Genomic DNA, 20,603 nt, shown 5'->3' with positions numbered 1-20,603 from the left:
ACATATGTACATGTATTCCTTGTGACAAGACCTTTCTTTGCAATTGGTTACAAACATATTTGACCTCTTCACCTTGAAGTTTCACACACTTTTGCAAAATTTTACCATACTTTAAACCTTGCATAAGTTTTGAACGGTTTGTGTTAGACCTTTCATACTTCACATGTGTATTTGTTTTGATAAGACCTTCCCTTGGATACAATTATTTTTTTACTTTTTGACCTTGGAGATTGACCTCCTTTTGAAAAACTTTTACCTTGGCCATACGTTTTGAATTGTTGGAGCTATGCTTTCGTTTTTCGCGTATGTATACCTTGTGACAAGACTTTTCCTTTGGTACCAATAATTTTGACCTTTTGACCTTGAACTTGAAGTTTGACTTGGAGAAACTTTAACCTTCGCCATGAGCTGCCATGCAGGTATCAGTGTTTCACAAACATCTTGTTTTTCTCATGAAGATCACTGAATAAAGGTTTTAGCTCGAAGATTTAATTAAACAAAAGGACAACAAATTTGACTTTAAATCTAAATTTAACTTAATATGTTTTCTTACAATATTTTCAATGCATTATTTCGATTATAATTAGTAGTAAAAATGTTAGCAGTATTAGTAATAGTGGTAGAAGAAGCATTAGTAGTAATTATATAATTTCAAAAAAAAAAATCATAACTTGCATGTGCAGTTATATTACTAGTACTAGGTATATGATAATTATAATCTGAAACTTCGATTTAGCGATTGCTGTCATTACCAATCAAATTAAGGTATGTCACTCGTCAGATTTTTAGAAAAGTTCAGGCAGAACCTCTTACTTCAAAACTATTTATCAAAATTAATTTTTCGTAACATACTTGAATGAAACAATGTAAATTGTTCAACATTCAATGAAAAAACTGCTCAAAAATTCATAAAGAAGCAAGATTTATGAGGGACTATTTCTTGTGGTGGAAGGATATTTAGCAGAAAATTCTGCAAATCTGCACATTTATTAAATTTAATATCTTGGAACTTTAGACTCACATACTTTTACTCAGAGAATATTTTTCGTTATGATATGCTAGGAATATTAAATATATGTCTCAATTTATATTTTTATAACAAATTTTACACCTTCCCTCAACAAACTTTGCTGAGAAATGAAGATATATTAAAGAAGTCAAGATAAAATTTACATCGTTTTTTTTGCCTGAAAATCGCATATTTTACAAATATTTCAAAATTTACATCACTGACCCCAACTTTTTCTTTCATTATTTTAAACTTCTCGATACTTGTGACTGATCAGCACTGAAGTCGTAAAAAGTTTGATACAAAAAATATTTTATTGTCTATTTAGATTTTTAATACCCCAAATATGTTACTTTTTTAGTGCAAAAAGGTCACACAATAATTTACGCGCATTAATTTGCAAGATTTGTTCAATGATAAATATTATTCAAACTATTTTACATAAAATAAGATTATATTTATCGCCATGGTTACATCTGATAAAATATGATAAAGGTTAAAGTGATTAACCAAAGAGTTAAAATTTAAGTGCAAAAAGGTCAACTTAATTGTACCGTAGATCAGTAAGATGCACACTGACCCCCTGTTTTCTCTGCGATTTTGAGTCATACTATATGAGTACTTATCCAAAATATACTTCTCAAAAAATCCTTGATATAACAAATTTCACGAGTGACATACCTTAAAGTGCATCTGCATTAAATATAAATCCTGGAAAGGAGTTATTGGAAATCCAGGAAGAAACGTATCCACAGAGAGGCTAATATTAATGATTTTGACTTTTAATGGCTCTGTTGTTCTTGGGAAGGAGTTTTCTTCTTTTTTTTTTTCTTTTACATTCCAATGTTAAATTTTTATGTCCTATTTTGGCTCTAGAGGACATGATTTGAACAAACTTGAACCTGAAACAGAAGATGTTTGCAGATTAATAAGTTCTGAAGAAGAACATTTTAAAGACTTTTTCTATCTATTTCAATTGAAAAATGTATTCCTCACATCAGGACCCATCCTACAAGCGGGGCCTTAATTTGAACAATTTGCACTACCTGAGGTTCCTTGCATATCAATATAACTTATCATATGCATGGCCTTGGCCTCCTTGCAGAGGATATTTTAATGTCCCTCCATCTATTCCTATCTTATGTAAAAACTTGACCCCTTGTTATTGCTCCAACCGACCTATAAGGTCAAGATCTGTACAAACGTAAATATACACTACATACAGACAGACAGACAGACATTCTTTATTTCCTCTTAAGCAGAGATCAATGTAACAAACTATTATGTATGTAACAAGAGTTGAACTTTAGAACACAAATGTGCAAATATGTACACAAGTTACTGTCAATAATTTAAACACTATGTACATCACATTTTATCAAGTTATGATGCTAAAGTTTTATACTATGTATAACTGAGTGTTCATTTCTGTCACCATGCGTGACACACCATTTGAATCCCTTCCCCAGTTATGCTTTGCAAATAAAGTTGAAAATATCGAAAAAATGAAAAGTTAATAAACGGTAAAACAATTATAATGTCATAAGAATACAATTGCGATTAATTTCAAAGATTTATTTACCTGAAAAAAAAAAACCTTTTTAGATATCATAATTTTTTTTGAATTTATATTAATTTGGCGCTCCATACAGAGCTAATAATTTCATGGTAATAGATTATTTTCTATTCTGGAAATTTTTGGTAGTCTATGCTGGTTTAATGGTCACAAAACTCAGATAACCAGCTTTGACTTTGCAAAGCTGATACAAAACAGTTAGCAGTTTTAATTAAGTGTTAACCGTTATAGAATATTTAATACATTTAAAAAAGATATTTCCAAATTTTCTTTTTTCTAACAAGGAGATATTGTGCTATTTCGATTATGACTTGTCCGATTATTTGAATGTTCTCTTAGAATGCTAAAATAATTTTTCTTTACTCGGATTTTACAACGGCAGTTCAATTTTTAAGAAGATATTTTATCTTTTAAAAATCTGGAAATAAAATGAAATCTTACTCTAAACTGTATTCACAGATGAAATAAAAAGGAGAATGACAAGGAACATCTGTCCATTGTCCGTGATAAGTTGTGCCAGAATCAATCGCGGCACAGTCCTCTTCATGATAGTTATCAGGTCCCCCTCCCACCCAAGGCATGTGTACTGTCACAGGGGACTTTCTGGAGGCATAGACCCATTCACCTTCCAAGAAAGCATCCGTCACACCTAAATAGTAATCTCCACCATTTCCTGTATTAAAGTTACATTCATTAAGTATAAAAAGTGGAAAATCAAGAGATTTTAAAATTCTAATAATATAATATCAATACGAATTGGCATTCTTAAATTCTAATCTTCATAAGAAAGTCAGTATAACCAAACTTCAAGTATTGACAAAAATAAATCGTGTTCAATCTTCCAACACTTTTCCTAAATGATAAAATGGCGCTTAGGCGTTTTGCGTCCATTTTGTAGACTGGTATAGACATTTGCAAATTACTGTATGGATCTGCCAACCTATTTGCACCGATTCTCTGTTTAAGAATGTTACTTCTTCCTGTGTCACTGGTTCAGCCAGTCGGCCACCATACGCCACGCAGAGGGCCTATAAAATTTGTATGAAGTAAAATTTAAAATTGGTAAAAACGGATAATATATATCGTTGTATTTCATAATGAATAGTTTCTAGTCTATTTAGAGAAACATTATAATTGATATTAGCTCTCCGAAAAATATTTAGGGTCATTTAATTTTTTATTACCTAACCTACTTTACGATTTATAATTAGGCATTTTGAACTCTTTCATGATTTATTTTTAGTGATTTTGCATATCGTAAAACAATCAAACTGTAACCCAGTCACGGAATGAATTGTTATACCGGGGCACTGTCCCCTATATAACTCTATGGGGGGAAAAGTCTAGCATTTTGACTGTTTTGGCGACTGTTGGACAGAAACCGTAAAAATAGACTGTTAAAAAAGACTGTTGGCCAACTTGACGTCATATGGCGCTAAAGCGTGTTGTCTTTTACGTCATTTAGTTCTAAAAGAAATAAATAACTGATGTACATGTATGCTTCGCAGCTGTACAGGAAGAGAATGTTTAGGCCATTTGAAAAAGCAAAGACGACAAAACAGAGAATAAAATATTCTCTGTGATGTTAAATGCAAATAGACATGAAAGCTGGTGTTCATAGAAACGAACAAAACCTTTTTTTACATAATACAGAGATTTTTTTAACCTACTTATGTACAAAAGGGGTCCTTTATATTGAACAGTGAAATATTACATTGAATTTTATTATTCAACAGTGGAGAGGAGCTAACATTGTAATAATTATAGAGCTTTGTGTTTCTTTTTAAGTTGAAAGACACCTACGTATAAAGTCATCAGTACTCACAGATGCCGCAAACCAGGGTTCCTTTATTTTGCTGAAGAAATAACATTTGTCATGATGTTGTATCCAACCATTTGCACAACGTGCACTGGTGCCTAAGAATATCATAATATGAGGCTAACATCTTAGATTATGTATAGTATATCTAGATACCGAGAAACTTACTTGTTCTCACATTCAGAATATTCTTCCCAATAAAATGTATGTGGAATTTGCATGAAGGGTACTTTTTGAGTAACACGTTAATATATATATATATTAAATAACTTACCTTGGCTTGCTTGAAGAAAGGAAAAGAGAAAAATATAACATACAATTAAGTAGTTCTTTGTATCCATTTCTTGGTATTTGTGTTATCTTTTCTTTTGTACTATTAGATTGTCAAGGTTAAGTATAAATTGATTAATACGTGGTCGGAAATCTTCCCCATTGCGTTCTCGATCAAAAATAGATATAAACAAATATGTAATGTCGACGATAATTTCTTTACTTTTATTACTTAAGCAAATTGTTATGCCAACTACACAATGTTAAGCCTTTGGGTCAGTTTTGGAGTTTTCACAAATATAAAAATATAGGTCAAATGTTCCTATTTTTCACTTTCGGTGGTAATAATGTGAGACATTAATTAAGAAGAAAAAACACATCTATCGGGAATAGTCAAATACAGGACAGCGAGGTATTATTAGTAATGAAACAAAAAAGGATGAACTTTTTCTTTTCCTAAAAAAAAAACATTTTCATTTTCATCGTTGAAAAGAGCAAATGCTACCCAGGGGTTCGATTTCATCGAGTGAGGTCTAAGTTCTGATTAAGGAATAAAACTGTATTAAAAAATTGATATGTTTAAATAATTGTTCCCGTGTAAGTCTTTTAAGATTCATAGTCCCTCTGTTCATTCATATAAAGTTTTACTTTAACACTACCGATTTTTTTTTAAAAAAAATCTCTTTTACTAGTTAAATGCCCACAATTTCAGCAAACATTGCTGAGCAAAACTTGACAGAAAATACTTTATATCTTTATTAAGGTCTTCCGTTTCCAACGGAAGACCTTCTACTGATTCTGATGATTAAGATTATTAAGGTCTTTCGTCACAACGGAAGACCTTCTACTGATTCTGATGGTTAAGATTATTATTCTTTTTTAAGGTCTTCCGTCTTCAACGGAAGACCTTCTTGTTATTCTTAGGTTTCTTTTTCACTTTTATTATTATTATTGTTTTTTTTTTCTTACCGATTTTGTGCACGCGATTTCTCGAAAACGGCTCGATGGATTTCCATGAAACTTTCAGGACATATGTAACATCAGTTGAACCTTATGCGTTTTTTTCTGTTTTGATGACGTCACTTCCGGTCCGACGATATTGCCGATTTAATGGTTTTCGAAGGGTCGGGTTGTCCGCAGATTTTCTCATATACGGCTTTAGTTAGAAACATGAAACTTTCAGGTATGGTAGACCTATCTCTGTAGATATGCGGAAGGCCTTTCATTTCTTTCGGAAGTGCCGCGCGTCGGCGCTCGCTATGGCCCGAAAAAAGTCCTATCGGGAATTTTAATTTTTCTAACCCTTTTTCTATAATATCTTTTTACCTGTAAATATTTTGTTAAAAGATATAGAACAAAAGTTGTGTAGAATATTACGATCCTTCAAATGATACCAACAATAAGGGCCTGGCCCCTAACATTAGGGAGCTAGAGGGGCCAAAAGTGTTTTCCTGATATCTCAAAAAGTATTGAGAATTTGTATAGCTTCGTAGAAGCAAAGTTGTTCAAAATGATAAGTAGCAGCTAAGGAGACCATTAAAAGTCGTCAAAATGACGTCACTTCCGGTCACATCGAGAGTAATGGTAAATGGCTCATTTTTGCACATATGACCGTAGAAGTCTCTCCATCTCAATCTCATCTCCTTCAAATTTAGACGGAAGACTTATTTGTTGCTTTGCAACAAGCTCGTCTAGTTTTTTCTTCTCCTATCTAGACGCCAACTTTGAGGCCTCATATCTCGCTCATTTCTCAACGGATTTTGCTCAAATTTGCAGGGTTTATAGACGTTACAAAACTCTATCAGAATGCTGTCAAACATGTCAAAAATCCACTTCCGCTTTTGAGTTATCTCCCTTTAAATGAAAATTTAGGACTCTTCATTTCCGGATAAAGGCACCGAGACTACAAAAGCTGGAGTAGAAATTCTACCGAATTTAAATAATAGAAGCATTGAAGTTGTGCACATCTATTTTTGTTTTTTGATTTCTGTGTTCAAAATGGCGCTAGATAGGGGTCAAAAATTAGAACGCCTAAAAGCGCGAAAATTTACACATATTTTCCTATGTATCTTTTAAACTAAAAATATTTTGTTAAGACATGTTGAATAAAAGTTGTGCACAATTTTAAGGTCTTTCATTTGGCACCTCCAAAAGGGGGCTTGTCTCTTAAATTAGGGATCTAGGGTCCTTGAAAGTTTTCGTTTTACAACTCAAAAACGGTAAATATTTCGATATAGCTGTCGCTAAAAAAGTTGTTCTTTAACATATTATTGATCTCGTGAACTTGTTATTTTGTTCGAGTCTTTTTTAATAAATGAGCTAGAAGCTTGACCCATATACAGGTAACTAGTTTCATTAGACAAGTGAAGGTGAAATCTTTATGCGCATAACTGAAATAAACTTGCTATAAATGATAAACCTATCCAAAATAAATACTAATACTACTTTAAAATAAGTTTTTACGTGTTCTGTGGTTTCATTCCAAATTATTGAGTCACACATTTTCAATACGTCTCGGGGTTTGTTTTTGTTTATAATTACGTAACCGGCCATCCCCCGATCACGCGTGACCTATAGATCCAGTGATCAGTGGCCATACACTAAACAGGCATTGCCGTTCTAAATCTATTTTGCAAACTCAACTATGTACGGATAATTGTTTTTTTTTTTTTTTGTTTTTTTTTTTTAGCTAAATCGGATATTTCAAATTATTTCATCTTATCTATGTTGGTCATGTTGTTGATATACTTATTAAATTATTGTGGCCGAAATTACAAGAGATCCATTGCGTGTGAACCAGCGACCTGCGTTCGTAAACAAAACATCTTTTCGTCGTTTAATGTTGAAACATACACTATATTAAATTTAAAAATAAAAGTTAGCAAAAAATAAATCAGTCTTTAACTGCATTTAACTGCGTTTCACATATACCCGGGTTTTGTGTTTGTTTACAATTATGTAACCTAATTATGTAGCCGAGGAAGCAGCTATTAGTGCTCATACACAAAACATTGTCGTTCTATATTCATTTTGCTGACACAATGATTTACGGAAAATTATTTTTTAAATCATAGCGGATCATTCAATTAAATCATTTATTCTTATCTTAATTTGATTTAATTTAAATCCAAAACATTTTATTAAGGACGTATAAAGGTCCCCGATTTCATGAATCCTAATCTTTAAACTGCATACATGTATTTAATAAACGATTTATTTCTCAATTATGTGTTATTATGTGTTTAATTTCGGAGATTCATTACGTGTGGTTAATTCTGCAGATAATTCTAACTTGACACACAAGGTTTGTAGACAAAGAATTCAAAAGAGATATATTTTGAAAACAATAAGACGCATTGCTAAACACTTTTACATTATTTTCTTTTTAAAATGGCTATCTTTATGATTACACCAACTTTTAACATGCTATGTGAAAAACTCTGTCGACTATAGTTTTGTAACTCCAGCATATGACAAGTACATGTGCTTTTTATTAAACACCCAACTTTCCATTAACGCCCACAAAATCTACCTAGCTTAAGATCGATAACATACCGCCCGACAATCATACAAAAATAAAACAATAGCTGCTGATTTGATTGACAGGCCAGCAACCTGCGCTACCTGATACTGTAGTTTGAGTTTGCATGTTTTGAAAGCAATTGCACGTACCTGGTCACGCGTCAAACGCTTTCATGTACCGCTTGAAAAGTCGGTTTGTATACACTCTGGTAAAAACTTGTATCTTTGTTGGTAATTATGTTTCACAAAATAATTGAGAAAAGAGAATTAAACTTTGATTTCATTATTTTTATTTTCACTGCTGTTTTGTACACTGTACTTGTACGCGATATGTCGTCCAAGATAACTGTACAGCTTTCCGAAGAAAAAAAAACTGGCGGTTATTCGAGCCCCTTTTCGCCTTCAATGTCCTCTTCAAAACACACCTGTTTACAGAGAAGAGATCATAATATTCAATAAAATATTTCATATTATATGTAATCTAATTTTGTATGTATCTGAAAGGCTATATTGTGCTGAATTTTTTAAAATACATATTTTATGTAATACATATTTTTTAGCATACGATAAAATATCGCCAACACTATAGGCTTAATTATTTCTAATGTCCAGAATTGTGTAACGTAAATGCCATGCCTTTAAGAAGTATGTTAACTTTTTATAATTTAATTACACTTGCACGCGCGGTTCAAAAAAAAATGTACAAGGAGTACATATACATGGACTTGAATATAACAAACTTATTAGCACATCTAATGATGAAAATGAAAATAATTGATAATACACTTTTACAACTTCATTTCAATGATAAGTTATTCTTAAACTTTACTTCAAATGTCAGAAAGGCCAGCACAGCCAAACTACTGTTAATTGTCTCTGTTTTAATTACAATGTCAATCACAATAACTTTTTTCTTTAGATCCCTTCATTTCTTATTTGTACATAGTTACATGAAATCCACGGCGCTACACCTGTCAATCAAAATTGTAAACTTCTGCTGTACTACATATAAATGTATACTTTTCACTTTGTAACAAGAATCTGTCATTGACAATTAAAAGTGAAGAGTTTAGGTAAAAGACTTTGACAAATGACAAGTTATTCTTTCTTAGTCACTATATAGCTTAAAGCTATATGGTCGTGCCCACCCCCCACCCCCCACCCCCCGCAATTATGTTTTTATTTTTATTTTTATTTTTAATTTTTTTTTTTTTTGCTTAGATATCAAAAAAATTTGATTGTTTGTGCCCCGTCCCAGAAAAAAATGAAATTGCGTTATACAGGCTTAAGTCAGACATTTATCAAAATGTTTCTACCCCTACGATTCGTAGTTGTGGTTTCGAATACCACCACGTCGCCCGCGTGGCGCAGTGGTTTGAGTGTTTGCTCTAGAGTCGCGGAGTAAGGAGTTAATCTTTACGTCGTGGGTTCAACTCCCTCTGCGGGACGTGGAGACCGGTCCTTTGCATGAGACCGTATAAACCGAGGTCCCGTGTAGCAGTAGATGCTGGGACGAAAGAGATCTCTCACTGCTCAATGGTCTTGAGTGTCGAGTATAGGTCTGAATTTGCAGCCCTCCATCGGCAAGTGGTGGCGTTTCCATATGAGTGAAAAATCTCGAGAGGGACGTTAAACAACACACAAACAAACAAACTATTCCACTACGGGACGTGGAGACTGGTCCTTCGGATGAGACCGTATAAACTGAGGTCCCGTGTAGCAGTAGGTGCTGGGATGAAAAAAATCCCTCACTGCTCAATGGCCTTGAGTGTCGAATTTACAGCCCTCCACCAGCAAGTGGTGGTTTTTCCATACGAGTGAAAAATCTCGACGGGGACGTTAACACACAAACAAACAAACAATTTCACTACAGAACGTGGAGCATGGTCCTTTGGATGAGGCCGTATAAACCGAGGTCCCGTTTATCAGTAGGTGCCGGCATGTAAAAAATCCCCCACTGCTCAATGGCCTTGAGTGTCGAGTATAGGTCTGAATTTGCAGCCCTCCACTGGCAAATGCTGGCAGCTCAAGGGACGTTTAACAACAAACAGACAATCAAACAAACATTTTTGTGTCGCCTGCAGAGCAGAGCAGCACATAGCGATCAATTAACCTGGCGTCTGTCTTGCTGTCCGTCCGTCTGTCACACCTTATATCTCGAGAAATGTAATATCTCGAGAAATGTAAGAGGTATGGGTTTGATAATTTGCACATATAGCTTGACACTATGGCTTTTGTATTTTTCCATGGCTTCCGACCTAGATATCCTTGAACTTGACCTTCGACCTACTTTTCAAAATAACCAATAATGCCGATATACAACTTCTTTTTGATATTTATGAAGTAAGTCTATGCTATTTAGAATATGCACTGTTTGTCATAAAACATTTTGAAAAATACCAGCGTTACAGTTCACTTGACCTTCGACCTATTTTGTAAAATATACTGCGGAGGGTTAAATTTAACTTATGTCTTTTGAAATTACAGAGGCAGGGTTTAATAATTAACAGTTATACATGTTTATGATCTCATGACAATGTATTTTGACACTGTATGAAATAAAGAAACCACAAAAACTGAAATTTAAGTACTATGAAAATACAACGGGATCGGTATTCCAAAATGGATGGTGTAGACTGACAATTGCTGATATGAAAGACTGAAGCCTCTTTCGAAGGATTGTTGAAATCACGTACTTAAATAATTTATATATAATTATATATAATAAATTTATTCAAATTTCATTAATATCCATTTTAGCTTTCAGGGGTTAAGGATTTGCATTTCTATTTGATTGTTAGATTCTATCGCAGTCTTACTATCCCTGGATTGTTTTGTTTTGTTTTGTTTTGCCTTAGCAAATAAATAGCTGATAACTTTTAGACTTAGTTACATCTTTAATGAAGCTAAAAGCAGTCGACACATGCGTTCCTGGGAACACTCTAGTTCTGTAAGAAATCAGCAAAGATAATTAAGCAGAGATTTTTGATGAATAAAATGGGATTTTTTAACCTTTTTTTATAACGCTGACTATATATACATGTATGGTCTGCGTTATAAAACATGATGTGATAGGGTAACGTAATGCACCTTGTACGTACTCAAAGATGCCGACGTTTTTCAATATCGAAATTGGACATAAAACATATTTGAAGCCAGCGAGTTAAAAGTAATAAATTACAACTATATGGAAACGAAATGAAAAAAAAAAACATGTGTAAACTTGTCAAGTTGGAAACACTCAGAATGGGTATTGTTGGTATCATACAGGCTGTGTCATGGCCTTGACTCAAGTTCAACGTCACTAAGAACAAGATGCTTTTACTGGATGTGTGGTCTGAAAGAACATGTGTTAACTTGTCAAGTCGGTAACACAGATAGGTTTGCGTCATAACCAGAGTGTGTCATGGCTTGACGCAAGGTCATCTGGACAAGTTCAAGGTCACGAAATAGAAAGTGTACATTATTTTATTGTCTTTCTACTGGCGAAGCATTGCAAGTTGATAGTCCCTTAAAAGATTATTTATCATCTTAGAATATGGCATGACCTTGACTCAAGGTCACTGCTCCAACGGAAGACCTATTCGTTGCTCTGCAACGAGCTCGGCTCTAGTTCTTATTATTCTTTTTTTTTTCCTAGACGCCAACTTTGAAGCTTCATATCTTCCTCATTTCTGAACGGATTTTGTTCAAATTTTCAGAGCTTTTAGACTTTACAAAACACTCTCAGAATACTGTAATACAATTCGGAAATTACCTTCTGTTCACGAGTTATTCCCCTTTGATTGAAATTTTAATGCTTCTGGTTTCCAGACAAAGGCTCTGAGACTGTAATAATTGGAGCACAAAACCCTTTGAAATTGAAAAGAAGAAGCATTGAAGTTGTGCACATCGGTTTTTGTTTCTTGATTTTTGCATTAAAATGGCGCTAGAGAGGGGTCAAAAGTTAGAACGCGGAAAAGAGCAAAAATTTTGACATATTTCCCTTTATGTCTTTAAAACTAAAAATATTTTGTTAAAACATGTAGAATAAAAGTTGTTCATAATAGCAAGAGCTTTCATTTGATATCATTTAAAAGGGGCTTGCCCCTAAAATTAGGGATCTAGAGCCCTTAAAAGTTTTCGCTTTATAACTCAAAAACGGTAAATATTTCGATATGGCTTTCGGAATTAAAGTTGTTCTTTAACACCTTACTGATCTCATACAAATGTTGTTTTGTTCGAGTATTGCGTAATATGTCGTAATATGTAGGTAAATATCAGGTCCCGTAAACAGGTAAGCGTTTTCATTCGGCAAGTAAATCAGAACTCTTCATGTGTATAACTTAAACAAACTTGCAATAAATTATATACCCTACTGTATTTAATGCTAATTTTCTTCTAAATAAGGTTTTAAACGTGTTCTGTGGTTCACTCATAAATTATTTTTTACAACTTTCTTTTCTTAAATTTTTTAATTTAGATTTAAAGGGAACACGTCTTCAAATAAAGGAAGGAATTAAATGTATCTTTATAACTATTTAAGTAATATTAAACTTTAAGCATTGAATAATTAATGATCGTTAACTGTATACGCATTTTACCACTTTACGTTCTCCATGTTCACCTCGATGTTTATTGTTATGTAACACAACCCGCGATCCCTTGCCGAGGTCACCGGTGTACCAGCCACCTGCGGTCATAAGCCATGTAAACAAAACAAACATCTGAGAAGACAAATCCATTGTGTAGAAACAACGATTAATGAAACATTATGTGTTTTTTTTTTTTTAATTTATATCGAATCTTTAAGATAACTTAATCTCATTTTTTATTTAATCTTAATTCCAAACACTAGTGCATAAAATCATTACGAATTTTAATCGCTTTCACCGACCTGGTCACTGTCGACACAACAATACGATTAAAAAAACCAAACAATTTATTTCTCTATCGCGTGTTATTGTATTCTATTTCAATTGTAATTGAAAAGGTGCTACGGCAAATAACTGCAATTAGTGATGGAAATATTAAGTATTAATACTTGTTTAAAGTATAATTTTTATTATCAGTCTCTTGTTTCTTCATTTAATTTTTCATTTAATATTAAATAAACTATATACATAAAATAATACTTTTAAACATACAATAATTCACGCCTTCTTACAGCACACAGGTTACATTCCGCTCTGTCTCTGTGTTTTTAAAATTTGTAACCCACTCGTCGTTCACACGTGGCCGCAGAGATTAGGGAGCCGCGGTCATATCGGTGTTAAAATGCAATGTGTACTCATAGCGATTAACGGAAAATTGTGTTTGAAATCATTTCGAATCCTAAATATTATTTTATTTCACTCTATCTTACGCTTATTTTTATCATTATCTTATCCGCCTGTGCATTTATTCATTTTAAGTTTTATGCATTTTAATTGCCGACTTAACCATTAGGTTTGCAACAATTTATTTTTCTGTCTCATTTTTTAAACTGCATGTACACATGCATAATAATTGTAAGTGGAGGTGACGTTTTCAATTCTCGGGAAAATCTAAAATTAAATCAATCACTTCTGAGTTTGCATTATTTGCTTCCAAGCTTATAATTGTATTGTACAGAATGATATTCTTAGGCATTTCTTTCATTTCGTCGAATAAACAGAATATCCCAATACACGATTTTACGGACACATGCTTGTAAGTACATGCAGTTTTACATGGAAGAGCGCCCAAACTAAATACATCCTGAGCTTTCAGAATACACAAGCTTGTGTACATAGCAAAAGGGTCATTCACAGATAACGAAAAAAAAAAAAGAAAAAAAAACATGTCTCCATAAATTAAATACACAATCGCAATGATGTGTTTTGATGATCAGCATACGGTTTTTATCCTTCGTCCATGCATTTCGACTATATGGAAAAAAGATCCGATTCGGTAAAATTATAGCAACCGAGGTTGAAAATTGTCGGACTTTTTATCCAAATTAAAAAAAAAATGTGTTAGTCCTTTGAATGGCAATATATCCGAATAATAATTAGACAGCCGATCAAATACATCACGGCGTCCATATAAAGATGAAACTTTGTTTGGTAAATAAAGTGGTTCTTACAAATATGTAACAAATCTTAAACATCTAAATAATTATTTAATTTTTCTAACAAATACTAATTTGGTTCCAAGAAAGCCACGCAGTTGTATACAAATATTCCAAAATAATCTTTTATGTTTAATGGACTGACAGGTGATCAAACTTCCTCTCATCACGATACGTACACCCCTCCCCCCCCCCCTTTTTTTTAAAGAATACAATGTTTTTCTCTAGAGCAAAAATGTCAATCAGTTGGTTTGTTCAGGTACGTATACATATAGGTGAGGGCTGGTGTTGAATTCTGAGAGAAATCCACAACCTATTTTAATGTAAACCAATAATCATAAGCGACATTTGTTATTCGCGAATCGTCAAATGAATGAAAAACAAGGTCTGCAACGATTAATATATATCACTACTGGACGGAAAATGTGCTGAGAATCCCAAATTTTACTGATAATGTTTGATAATTACTGATACGGTGCTGTTCTTGCTGATAAATACTGATATTTACTGTTATTATTACTGTCGTTGCTGATAATTTTAGTTGTTTCTGATAAATACTGATAATTACTGTCGTCTTTACTGTGGAGTCTGATAAATACTGATAAATACTGTTGATGTGCTGTCGATGCTGAGATTTACTGATAATTACTGTGGTCTTTGTTCTTAAGCTGGAAAGGGCTAAATAAGAACTGGGGGCTGTAAAAACCTTCATATATTTCTTTTAATTGTAAATTATCATTACGACATTTTCATATTTCTTTAAATGTTCTGCTAGTGACAAAAATTACGCTGATCTCATTTACTACAATACGATTGTGTAAATGTTGACAATAAATAAATGAAACCTTCCGCGTATATTAAGCAAATGTTTTCTACCAATCTATGAAAATAATTATCTGTAAGCAAGATAAATGGAATTTTATTAATGTACTTTAAATAAAAAGAAAATAAGGCTATCTTTTAAAAAGATTCATCGCCGCCCTCTCCCGACTCCAAGATATTTGGGTAGGGAGGTCGGTGATTTTTTTTTTCAATAATAAGAAATAGTTCTTAATGGGTGTAAAAAAATTCGGGATAAAAAATATTTCCTGCAGGTTAGAAAAGTTTGATTCGCACGGTTTCACTCCGTCAACTGGTCAAGAGAGGACGACATTTTCTTTTTAAAGATGACCTTTCATATAGCTATTTTTGTTTTTTCTTTCTCAAAGATATTTATTTTTTTCATTTTTAAATGTTCGGTTTTCTGGTCTCTGTCAAGATATTTGAAAATTTGCTCGAAAATTAGAAATTTTTAAATTTAATAAAGAGATGAAAACAGAGGTGAATATGTTCAATCTGGAGGCACAGATTATTTATTTATTTATTTATTTATTTATTTATTTATTTATTTATTCATTCATTAATTTTTTTTATTTTTTTTTATTGATCTTCATTGATCAAAAATCGAAGAGCAGTCTCTGATTTGGCTGTATTGTGTACAAGTCTTCCGCCCCGGGGTAGAACGGGGTACAGCTTGTATATTCCATGTAAATTGTAGTGGTCAGCGTAACAATGGGCACTAATTACCTATTGTTCCTCGTCTGCGGCCACCGGTGTACATAATAAACAAACTACCTACTCTGTATATGTACTTTCTTTGAGCAGGAAAATCTTTACGGTCGCACAGGAAAAAAAATTATCCTGTAATATTCAATTTGTTGACGAATAAAATTGAAAATTGAACAAAAAAACTGTTTAGCAAAATAGGACATTGCAGTACTAAGATAAAAAAAAAGAAAAAAAAAAGAAATGAAGTTATATACATATACATTGTACAGACTTAATATTCAATAATTATTTTAATTCACATAAATCTATCTTTGCTCAGTATTTAATTTTATTTGTTAGTTTTATGCACATATCTTGACATGCTTGGGATAAATTTAAAAGAAAATCCCGGGGAGGGGGCTACATGTATTTTCAATTCTGAATCTCGGTTAACGATGGTTTGGGGCCCGTGAAACGGAGACGAGAAATTGATACGGAACATTTGACTTCATCTTATAATTAAAACATTATGCAAAATGTACATATAAATTTAAAAAAAAATAGACGGTTTAGTGAAAGCAATTATTGAAATTATATTAGCATTAACTGTTCACAATTCAGAAACAGGGAATTAAACTCCACATTGCTCAGAATCCGTGAAAAAAATCTTTTATGAATTTTGAATGACAGTAACATGACGTTGTTTATCGCACTCATGAATAAATGTTACAGTTCTGAATTTGGTATCGTTCACTGATTCTCTAAAATAATTTTATTCATGTATATAAAAAAATATGTAATAATTATAACATGTATGACTTATTAAACGTAAAACTAAAGAATCAACCTTGCGCGTATCAGTTTTAAGTTAACAGTATCCCCCCCCCCTTTTTTGTGCTACAATTAAGCATAATCAAGTCGGTAAGCGCCCAGCCTGTACTGTTCGTTTATACAAAGGTTTCCGACAAGGAGAAAAAGGAATTAAAAAAACATTATAATCTCTGTACAAAACTATTTCTAATTTTACAAAATTCATGTCGCACGATACACAGAATGTACTAATAATTGACCCGATTCTCAAAACGAAAGTAGAACTTTTACACGTGGTTGACATGTGTGTTCCAGAACAGCAATTTAGCTAGTCTTATTTTATTTTGTTTTGTTTTTTTTTAACTGACTGACCGCGTATAACATGTATAAGCAGTTATTTATTGATCTCCCTGATACTGGCGTATGTCCATAGACCTAACGCAGATTTATGTACTATTAACAAAGAATTAAAGTGACAGTACGGCGCGTCTCATCAAAAAACTGACTAGATAAAATTTTCCGACAAGATTTGGAATTTTTTTACTACTCATAAATATATAAACTTTCAGAAAATTACAACTTTTACAATTAAATAATTTGGATTATTTCATTAAAATTAATAGTTATTCATGGGACGTAAATATATACATCGCAACGTGTTCGGGGTTCCACATTCCATGCTATGCACGCATGCGTAGTTTTCATAAACAAAACAGCATGGTTAGAGAGGGAATCCCGGTAGGCCTGCTACATTGACAAAGTCGACCAAAAAGAAAAAGAAACTGAAAACAGAACTTGAAAAAGCAACTTTCCTGACTAAAATTTAGTTTGGGGATTAATATAATCGCTGGATAAGGAAGAAACGGGAACTCAGCGACACTCACGCAGGGCTCTCGAAGGTTCTATTCGACAGGTTTGTTGATACTTGTTATCATTTCCTCATTTTTCCGTCGCTTTCAAAGAAAAAAAAATAGTGTAATCTCAACATAAAAAATACATCTTTGACTTATAAACATTGTTGCCATTTGAAATGCTAATTTTTTTTAACTGTGCAGAAACATATTTTGTTTGACATTTGCCGCGATAACGTATGATTAGTTGGTTTTTCCTTTCTCGGACCCCAATACACAAAACGTAAACATTTGTACTTTTAATTTCTGTTAAATTCGCCTGAATGCAGACTAAAATCTTTTCGATTATTATTTTAGATTATTTTATCAGATAGTTATGATAATTTTTTGTTTTTGAAAATTGCTTTCACCTAATATTCAGTATAAATGTAAACGCTACAGTGTAGGCACGTGCCGTTTTAGAATTCACGTGGTACAAATAAACAGATCTAAGATTGCTCCAGTTCGTACGACCCTTGATTTTCCGGCAGATTCTAATTACGTTAATTTTGTTTGAGTAGAGAATATTTCTGTTTCTCGAACTGCTTACATCAACTTTATACCTTATTTCTTAATGACATATTGGGTAAATTTGGATGAAAAAGCACATATTTTGCAGCCGTACTGTCGCTTTAAAGAAAGACGTGTATTTCATTGATTGAAAATCACACTGCATAAGATTTATAGTGTACTGATGGCTTAACAATTAAAATTAAAAAAAAAAAAACGAAAGATAGAAAGCGTTGATACCACACAATGATATCAAATTCGCATCGAGGACATAATCAGAGAACTAGAGCGCACTGGCTGTATGTATATAAAAGAGATTATTCTACAAATTAAAGATGTTTCATTTTTATTATTTAAACCTGTCACATTCTTCAATAAAAGGGCATAGTGTACACAACATAAAATCAGAATAGATTTTTTTGTGAGATATATTTAATACTGGCTAAAGCGTCTTCTTAAAATGAGAGTTGTATGTAAATGGGGGGGGGGGGGGTTCTCAACTTATAGAGCTCATACATGTTCATTCTCCACACGAAAAAATAAATTGACAATAACAAGCATTGACTATATTAAAGATGTCCCCTAAAAGATTTTGATGACAATACAAATACACGTGGAAAAAATATGAGATGCGATTTTTTTTTAACCTTTAAAAATAAAAACTTGTTTTAAAAAGTACTTGGGGAGAAAAACCACTGCAATAACAACACATTATTATTTTCCGCAGATATTGAAAACTTTGTGAAAGGAGAAATATAAAGGTAAAGAAAAACACACACATTTATGATCTAATTTTAACATTATGATGTAAAAATGATTATAATAAAATTAATACATGAAATATGAAAACAAATAAAATATGCCTTTTTTTTCTAGAATAATTTTTTTTTTGTTAGAATACTGTAATGAATTTGTTGATATAATACTTTCTTTAAAACAAATAATCATTTCTTAGGCTATTTTAGTCCCTTCCCAGGTTATAAACAATGACCACAGTAATTATCAGTAAATCTCAGCATCGACAGCACATCAACAGTATTTATCAGTATTTATCAGACTTCACAGTAAAGACGACAGTAATTATCAGTATTTATCAGAAACAACTAAGATTATCAGCAACGACAGTAATAATAACAGTAAATATCAGTATTTATCAGCAAGAACAGCACCGTATCAGTAATTATCAAACATTATCAGTAAAATTTGGGATTCTCAGCACTTTTTTCCGTCCAGTAGTATATATGTGACTAAGCTTTCCTATTTTATAAACTTTTTAAGGTCTTTTATTTTATTTCTAAAACTTAAAAAAATGTAACGACTTAATGTGTTCATTGGAATGGTCAATTGAGCATCGAAGTGTGTACTAATAGTTTCTTTGGGTGGGGGGAGGTACCATTTTCGGTGCATTTGATTTCCGGAATTTTGCATTGCACTTCCGACAATTAATAAATTTCACTTCTAACATTTATTATTTCATTCCGAATTTTTTGACTATATTTCCAGTAATTTAATGTTAACAAAATAGATGGAATTAAAATTTTAATAGGATATAAATGGTGAATGGCTGAAAATTTATACATTTTATAATGTACATGGTACTTACGGCCTTTGAGCTGTAAGGGATGGAATACGGAGAAAATGATCAGCATTCCACAGGTGAAATGTTAAGGAAAAATGTACTTTTTCTTTGTGGAAAAGAGTGAAAGAGAATAATCTAAATGTGGAGACTACACTCTCTTTATTTGATACATATGTAGGTTCTGTTCTTCATTATGATGTGAGACGTGGAGATTTCATAAAGCCCCACATGTTGAGCAAGTACATATTAAATTTTTGAAGAAAATTATGTCGCTTCGAAAATCTACATATAACTTAATGGTTTATTTCGAATTTGGTAGATGCCCAATTTATGTTCAAAGAAAACTTCGAATTCTGAAATATTGGTGTAATTTGCTCAATACAAATAATTGCATTCTGCAGACATGTTATAAACAATTGTTATGTGAGTATGAAGAACAACAGGAAAATTGTACAAACTGGTTAAGTGCAGTTAGGAAGCGTTTTTTAAAACGCTATTTGGTTTGAGTGATAAAATCCTTTAAAAAGAATATTGATGACTACCCTAACTTATCTGGAAAATCTGCAGCAAAATTTAAATTCTAATGAATCGAGTTCGACTTCTTTATCAAAATTTTCCCGAACTTTTCCGTAGACCTCTGGCTTTTCCCTTCATTCTGTAACACTCGGAACTCGAGAGTTACCCGCTAGCTGTCGTTTCTGCATCACTTCCGTATAATTTCTACTTTGACATTTCCAAATCTTACATTTTTTACGTTTGACGATGAATACTCGGATTATTGTGGAATGCATAGGCAATTAAATAGCACGACTAAAGACAAAAAATATCTACCGAAACAAGATATAATAACATATTTTGGTGACATGTGGTAGGTATATAACATTTTAGCCCCGATATCCAAGAGGGGTCCAGTGTTAACAAATGAAAGTGACTTACATGTACCTTCTCTATTCCATAATACCGTGGGTATGATTCTTAATAAAAAGTTAATTCTACGTTATATTTTGGATTTTTCATTTGG

At 32.5% G+C, this 20,603-nt stretch overlaps 1 protein-coding gene across 1 annotated transcript; it reads right to left on the bottom strand.

Annotated features, from left to right (window-relative positions):
* Nucleotides 1-3,022: 3,022 nt before the first annotated feature.
* Nucleotides 3,023-4,837, bottom strand: LOC133187612 (collectin-11-like). The gene is made up of 4 exons (XM_061323032.1): nt 4,817-4,837; nt 4,679-4,687; nt 3,526-3,613; nt 3,023-3,258 (listed from the first exon to the last, which is right to left on the bottom strand). Exons 1-4 carry the CDS (start codon nt 4,835-4,837, stop codon nt 3,023-3,025), a joined length of 354 nt encoding a protein of 117 aa, XP_061179016.1.
* Nucleotides 4,838-20,603: the final 15,766 nt, after the last annotated feature.

This window comes from Saccostrea echinata, unplaced genomic scaffold, assembly GCF_033153115.1.
Source record: "Saccostrea echinata isolate AGI-Se365-2 ecotype Australia unplaced genomic scaffold, CSIRO_AGI_Sech_v1 ptg000015l, whole genome shotgun sequence".
Taxonomy (NCBI): domain Eukaryota; kingdom Metazoa; phylum Mollusca; class Bivalvia; order Ostreida; family Ostreidae; genus Saccostrea; species Saccostrea echinata.
This window is presented reverse-complemented; position numbering and strand designations above follow the sequence as displayed.

Excerpts from the sequence above, each read along its gene's own strand:
- LOC133187612 (XM_061323032.1), bottom strand. The coding sequence starts at position 4,837 with ATGGGGAAGATTTCCGACCAC. Across the intron at positions 3,259-3,525 it reads CAGAGAATCGGTGCAAATAG|GAAATGGTGGAGATTACTAT; the intron begins GTTGGCAGATCC and ends ACTTTAATACAG.